The sequence below is a fragment of the Ailuropoda melanoleuca genome, chromosome 12 (genome assembly GCF_002007445.2).
Source record: "Ailuropoda melanoleuca isolate Jingjing chromosome 12, ASM200744v2, whole genome shotgun sequence".
Taxonomy (NCBI): domain Eukaryota; kingdom Metazoa; phylum Chordata; class Mammalia; order Carnivora; family Ursidae; genus Ailuropoda; species Ailuropoda melanoleuca.
Genome location: NC_048229.1, coordinates 7,460,131 through 7,467,788, shown reverse-complemented (window position 1 = coordinate 7,467,788; position 7,658 = coordinate 7,460,131). Strand labels below are relative to the sequence as shown.

General features: G+C 48.6%; 1 protein-coding gene across 6 annotated transcripts in view; it reads right to left on the bottom strand.

Annotated features, from left to right (window-relative positions):
- Positions 1–2,070: 2,070 nt before the first annotated feature.
- The window catches only part of CAMKK2 (calcium/calmodulin dependent protein kinase kinase 2), a 46,171-nt gene continuing 40,583 nt past the window's right edge, over positions 2,071–7,658 (bottom strand). For all 6 annotated transcript variants that reach the window (XM_034672428.1, XM_034672426.1, XM_034672430.1 and 3 more), the window contains one exon: positions 2,071–5,161. In XM_034672428.1, the coding sequence (XP_034528319.1) occupies positions 4,997–5,161 (165 nt within the window). In that variant the 3' untranslated portion in view covers positions 2,071–4,996. The remainder of the gene's footprint in view (positions 5,162–7,658) is intronic.

Here is a 7,658-nt window from a genome sequence, read left to right as displayed (position 1 = left end):
TCAATCTTTATGTGGTTTCATAGCACGAACTAGAACTTTCATCCCTTCCCTTTTACTTCGACCACTAAACCCATTTGTTGTCCCAGCTCACTATGCTCAAAAAAAAAAAAAAAAAAAAAAAAAAAAAAATCCCCGAAGCAGTCTGCTGTTGGAGTTTAGGCGTTTTCCCCCTGCTTCGACCTTCTCTTGAAGGCCTAAGAATTTTGATCTTTGTTAGGTTGGGTTCCTACAGAATTTAAAAGATATTGTCCTGTAGTGACTACTTGTCTTACCCTTGCACGTGTTGGGTTTTTTTTTCACCTAAAATTATGGTACTACACTATGGAGGACACAATTTTAGGTAACGTGAACATGGCTTACCCTTCTCCCCTCCCCATTTGCTCTTCAGAAGTCTCCAGCCACAAGCCACACCACCTACACTGACTTTGTTTGAAATGTTAATGAAGTTATTTCTAGCTGTGCCTTCACACCGACTTAATTCTGCAAGGAGTCTTCAGGATCTCCTTAAAGAACGCTGTTTGCCCCCCCTCCCATCGCGAATTCATTTCCAAGTACTGAAGGGAACATTTATTTTTGAAGTGCCTACTTCTGCTGGATAAAACCTGGGCTTTTCTTGCTTTGAGGGGCGGGAACGTTTACTGAACCCCTTTGAAAAAGCTCTGGTTCGTGCTGCCTCTTGGGAGAAAAAAAAAATGCCTGCTTGAACACGTGGATCAAGTGGAGCTGAAATGTTTTAGGGACAGCTTTTCATCTTGCAGACTAAGACGTGATAGTTACTGGAGTGGGGGAGACTTTCACCTCCCTTTTTCTCAGATGGAAGTCTAAGGCCAGCTGGGGTGAAGGATAGGGGAAGGGCGGCTTACTTTACTCACCAGGCATTCAGCTATATTCCCACTTGCTGGCACTCCCTGGCGCTGCTGCTTAAGTACGGGTCCTTCACTTTTGCACCCATGGAGGGCCTTCTGGGAGCCTCTGGAACTCCTAAAACTGCAAAGCGATGCACCTGTGTGTGTTTCTTTCGGCTTTCATTAGATTCTCAGAGGGGGGTCTTTTTTTTTTTTAAGATTTTATTTATTTATTTATTTGACAGACAGCCAGTGAGAGAGGGAACACAAGCAAGGGGAGTGGGAGAGGAAGAAGCAGGCTCCCAGCGGAGGAGCCTGATGTGGGACTCGATCCCAGAATGCTGGGATCACGCCCTGAGCTAAAGGCAGACGCCCAACGACTACGCCACCCAGGCGCCCCTCAGAGGGGGTCTTTGAATAGGAACACCTGCTCTTGACTCTTAAAGACCAGTATTCCAATGTTGTATTTCTGTGACAATGGAACGAGCTTTCATACTTCATCTGCTGTCCCTTCATAACAGAAAACTGAGGTTCAAAGCCAGTAAAGCAAAGCCATGGGCTAGATTCAGGAGCACAGGGATCACTCGAGTACAGGGAACCCCCCAGCCTCTAGCCTGGAGGAAGCATCAGTTCTAAAACAGTCTCCAAATGCCATGAAAACCGGCAACTGTCCAAGCTCTGTAGAACACTGCACTTGCTGACAAAGTTGGAGCCCTTGGACAACTGACTTAACTTTTCTGAGCCTCAGTTTACAGGGGATGATCCATAAAATGGAATAAACACCTACCTTGTGGGGTATGTGTCCTACAACATGCTTGCTCACAGGATGTGTTCCACGTGTAATTAATACTGCTCTCAGAGCTGCTCACCTAATTGGTCTTCAAAAGAAGAATCTAGCAATTACCTGCCTGCTAAAGCAGTGCTTTTCAGACTTCTGTGGGAGCATGAGTCACCTGGGAATCTTGTTTAAATGGGGCCTGGGAATTTGCATTTCCAACCTACTCCCAGGAGATGCTGATGCTCTCGGTCCAGGGACCACGCTTTTAGTAGCGGGATACTAGGACACGGTTACGCTGACATGAATAATGTAATGCTGAATACATTAGCTCTGACTTGGGCATCTGATCTCACAGTCAGCCTAAGGAAGAAAAACAGACATGAGGACGGATGTCCTATAGACATCTGTAAACAATGACCGACAAAAATATCTCCAAAAGGCCCAGGCTCTGCACCATTTTGCTGTTTATTTCAAGTTTACAGAGAAGCTTAAACATCTGTGGAAAAACACCAAAGGCTTATTTTTCTTAAATTCATGTACTTTTAAGTGATAAATACACAGTATTTAACTTTGTACACCTGATAAAAGGAAAATGCATAGTAGAAAGGATCAGGAATAAAACAGAAGCATCGGGCATTAAATCAGACACAGAATAGAAAAGTCAGCAGTCCCGCGAAACTCGGCCCATAAAGCTGCAAAGAGGATGGGAACTGACGACCTTCAAACCTTCTCTAGCACCTTGGATGCAAGTGGAGGTCGTGGTTCTTCCCCCCCAGCAATGCAAAGCTCCCCCTTGGAAGATGAGTGAGAGCAAAAGGTTGAGCCCAGGCATCTAAATACTCGGGTATTTGCCTCCTTGTTCCGGAAAGGCTTTAAGGATGGGAGCCCTAACTCTCGGGAAAGGCCAGACTCCTGGGGAGATGGCCTCTCCAGCCCCCAGAGCCAACAAGGGGCTAGCTAAGGCTTTCTGGGAGCCCCCGGTCAGCCTGTGGAAGAGATGGGGGAAGTGGAGCAGGGCAGAGGAAGATGGGGCAAGAACTTGTGCAGGCCCCAGGTTGCTTACACCAAATTGGTCCCACAGATGAGCCAGCAATGGAAGAAACTGATAGGGCATTCTTTTTGCGCACCTGGAAAAGCTGCCCATGATGGCTTCTCCCCTTGCCTGACAGAGCCAGCTTCTGAAAAACCCATGTTTGTGTTCCAAGAGAATGGGAACCCTATGGATTTACGGTACAGCCCTCTGCTTATACTTTCTGCGGGGAGCGGTTCCTTCACACAGCTTTCTTTGGTGTTTCTTTGGGGAAAAAAATAAAGTTATGACCGCACCCGCATGAACAGCCAGCGTTCCACGTATGAAATCTTCCATGGGGAGTTCTGTGGTAGAAGAAATGGTTTTGCCCGATGTGGCTGTGTAAACAGGTTCTGTAGGAGCTCCGCGCGCTGCCCGCCCGCCCCGGGCGAGCCACTCGTCCAGGCTAGAGTTCACACAGACAGGCTGGGACTAAGGACAGGTTAACTCGAACTACTGCAAGGTGCTTATTGCAAACTAACCAGACCCCATCTGCTCCCAGAAGGGGTGGTCCATAAATACAGACAAGTGCAGGAACGCAAGGGGAAGTACCAGGTTACAAAAAGAAAGCAAGCAGGCCAGACAACCCTTCATCCGACGGTTGTCCTTTGCTCTTGGAAACCAGCATTCCCTAATTCTATACTGTTTATAAGATAGCAAGAAAAGTCTGGCTAAATGACAGTCAAGAGCTTACGAAGGTCTGTGGATGCCAAGAACACCCAGGTTCTATGAATGCGCTGGGCAGCAGGGGCACGAGGCCTTGCTCCCCTGTGTCTCTGCAAAAAGTCCTCCTACCAGCAATGATCAGACAGAAACTACAGGAAAGCATGTCCTCTGAGCCCAGTTACCAAAACTATTTCCCCCAAGCCAGAGTCCACAAAGCACTGGGAATCTCCCAGGGCAAAGGCCTTCCTGTTTTCCTCCCCCTTGAACTTCACATTCAGCCGTGTGTGGCTCTGGAAGAAGTCACGCGGGGACTGCAGTGAGAAATCTCAGCAGGAGTTGGAACCCAAAAAGATAAACCTTTTCTGTCTGGACTTTTGGCTTACAAAACAGAACGCCCTGTGCCAAGCCCTGGTCCTCTTGCACCCTGAGGACCACTCTGGGTTTCAATGATCTTCTCTAAAAGGGTGCCCCAAAGTTCTTGTGTAGATCCTAACAGAGCTATACCCTTCAGGATGATCATTTGTGTTTCGGTTGAATCAGAGTATTTCCTCACAGGTCCTCCAGAAACTAAGTGTTTCACTGACTACAACAATCAGCTAGTATTTGAGAAAACAAAACCTTGGTGGTCTCCAGAATACACAGGTCACACACAGGCCAAGCTGCTAATATATAGGCACAGACTTCATTGGCTCTAACTCCGCTCACATGCCTGAAGCCGTGGAACGTATCCTGGAAGCTCTAAATGATCCCTGAACTACTCTAGAGTTCAGTCTCGTTAGAGAATTGAAATTATTTTGTTTACTCATAAGCCATGTAATGTACATGGAAGTGTAGGATTTCACCCTGAAGTTATTGTCATTTAACAAGAGATTGACCAGAGCTCAGTTAATATTTCAGAAACCCACTGTGAGTGGCTATCAGTCCTTTAGGTGAAACCTCTCCTCCCCCCCGCCCCAAACAATCACACAATGCCCTTCGAGGGGTGCAAAATCCCCTCTGCGAAGCAATTAAGCTTCAAGCCCTTTCCCTTTTCCTGACTACAACTCTACTCATAAAAAAATTTAAAGTTCTTCTTACAAATAAGGTGCATCGAAGCTCCCTGCAGCTAACTGAGGGCTAGCCCTGTCCCAACCCCATGAGTCCACAGTCCTGGAAGGTGCCACGGCTTGGAGTTTGGGGCTTTCGGGATTTGCAGGAAGAGTCACACCCCCTCTTCTCCCTTTCGAACACAGCAACTAACTCTGTGGTCTCACCCACACCGCCAGAGTTTTCTGCCAGTTTTTCATGATTTTCAAACCCCACACACATTCACTTGGTATATCTGACATGGTTCTGAGTTCACAATGAAGGATTTTTGGCATAAAAACGTTTTAAAAAGCAATTGTCCCAAAATGCATGTGGCTTTGGGTCTGCAACTCCTCACACCTGCCCGTTCAGCCAGCCAGCGGCCAAGGTCGATGTCATGGAGTCAAGTCTTTTTTTTTTTGTCCCCTTTAAAACAACAAAGGAAGAAAAAAAACAAAACAAAAGACACCAGAGATGACAGTCAAGGCTCTACACACGTGCTGGGTTTCCGTAGGACATGCTGCTATGGAAACGCAGGGTGCAGCCTGCATGCGAGGTCGCGCGTCCGGGCAGTTACTCCATCGCCTCGTCGGGCCGCAGAGGATGCATGCGAGCGCGGGAGCCGGGGGCCGGGGCCCCCCAACTCTCCGCGCGGGGACCGCCTTTCACAAGAGCACTTCCTCCTCCCCCACGGGGGGCGGGTCGGGGCCCCGGAGGCTGTCTTCGCTGCCTTGCTTCCTGATCACCGAACAGAAAACCCGCGTTAAGGCAAGGCTGCCACCGCGTGAACCGGCGCCTCCCGCGTTCCCACACCACCTGGAACGTCACTCACTTCGCTTTTCTTGCCTATATGAGTATCAAAGAAGACTTTGCATCCCCCTCTGTAAATGGAAAAGCATCATCATTTGCCAAAAATAGAAAGGAACTACAAAAATAGATGCAAACCTATCTGTGGAACACCTAAAATCATCCCACGTGAGTGGTGTGCAGCCAGCATGGGGGCCTGTTGCCGGAGGTTTTTAGGTTCCTGATGTGTCTCCCCGCCCCCAACCCCAAGCTTCCTTCTTCAGGCTAAGGTTGAAGATTCTTCAGTCACCTGAAGGTGAGCTTCCTGGGGACAGCAAGCAGGACCACCTCGGTCTGATCACGCACAGAGCCAACCTTTTGGAAATGGTGGTCAAGAGGAATGCCCCCAGCACACAGGCCCACAGGACACCTTGGATGGAGAGAAGGGCTCTCCTCTTGGCGATGGGAGTGATCAGAGCAGAAGAGACCAATGAAGTGGGAGGAAAGGTGTCCTCGTGTCCCTGAGAGGTCATATCCTGAAGTGCCCCCAGCTACTAGACCTGCCTGGGGGGACAGACACAGGCTGAACTGGGGAGCTGGGAAGGAAAATCCCTGAGAAGAAGCCCAAATGCCTTGCTGCCATCCAGCAACAATGGCCCCTTCTAAGAGAAGCCACTGGACTTGCCACACCAAACTAATGTCTGCTGTGCGTTCCTGGCCGGGAGGGAAACTCTGTCCCGGCACAAGGGAAAAGAAAGTATGATGTCTGTACACTCCTAGGAAGAAATCCCTCTCTGTTCCAAGAGCAGGCTCACTGGCTTTAATGTTTCTGCCAAAAACGAGGGGGTCAAATGTCCCAGGGAGGAGAGCTGTAACTCGATGTCAAATCTGGTCAATTTCTGCCCTAGAAGTGCCCGCTTGTACCAGCTGGGTGTTGTTGCAGACAGGCCCGAGGCCTCCAACACCTGAATAAGTCTTCGGAACTCCAGAGTGCTGGGTCATTGGGACAATCAAGCATCCCACCAGCAGCCTGAGAGCAAGAGCAGCTGATCTCCAGGTCTTGCTGGGACTGCGGTGAGGGAATAAAGGGGTAGTAAAGCCTTTTGGGCCAATCTCTTGGTATCTTGCGATTTTGGGGCTCACTGAAAATAAGGAACAGATGATAGACTTGCACACAGACAGGAGGCAAACCCTAACACCTGAGATTGAGAAGAAAAACGCCAGCCCATTAGGCTTCCACTCCCTGTCACCCTGGGAGGCTCAAAGAGCAGGCGGCAGAGAACTAGGGAACTACCTGGCAGAGAGGAGGCGGCCTTCTCCGGCTGCCGACAACCGGCTGATTGCTCACTGCCACTTTCCCTGATCCTGAACTGTCCGCTACAGGACTGTACGGGCCCCTGACTCCCGCGCCATGGGCGCCACTTCATCTCACAAATCAACTCCCGACACACAGAAATGTCTGCCTGTTCGTAGCAACAGGCATTCATGACAGCCAAAGTGGAAACAATGTCTTTCCCCTAAGGAATGGAGGAATAAAATGTGGTCTACCCATACAATGAAATATAATCTGGCCAGAAAAAGGAAAGAAACGTTGACATCTGCAACACCGTGTATGAACCCCGGAACATGATGCTGAGTGAGAGAAGCCAGTCACAAAAGCTCACACGTTGTACGGTTCCACTGGTATGATGTGTCTAGGGTAGGCAACTCTACAGAGACTGACGGTACATTAGTGGAAGCTGGGAATGGGGAGTTGGTGGTGATAGCTGAGGGTATGGGGTTTCTTCTGGGGCTAACAAAAATGTTCTAAAATTGATTGTGGTCTTAATTGTACAAGTCTGTGAAGATATTAAAAACCATTGAATCATACCCTCCAAATGGGTGAAACGTATAATATGTGAATTATACTTCAATAAAGCTGCTCTTAAAACATAGAAATGGCTTTCCAATTAAAAAATGTTAAATATTAAAAAAAAACACTAAAAAATACATAGGAATGACTGCCTGGAGCTCCCAGTTGAGGATGAGGTAGTGAGTTGAGCCCAATGGAAGGAATCCTAGAATTTCTATCTTGCCATAGGCATAGGGGGATGAGAGGCGGCAGGGGTGCGAAGGGTTTATCATCTTAGTCCACAGGGACAAAAATTCCCATCTGTCCTGGGAGATGCTGGTAATGCTGACAAGGCTATGTGTTGAGAAGAGGGATGGCCAAAGGAAAAAAGTTCAGATCCACCCTGGGGACAGAAGACTCTTACACTAATTTGCAGCACGCTGGAAGGGAACTTATTTTCTAGGTCTTCACCCATCAGAGAAGAAAGGGTTGGATGCTGGAGAGCCCCAGAACACTGCATGCCTGATCTATGCTCTGACCACATGGACCCAGGACAGGGGCAGCCACAGGACACTGTGACATGCTGACGTGCCCTGAGCATATGTGGGTACCAGACTG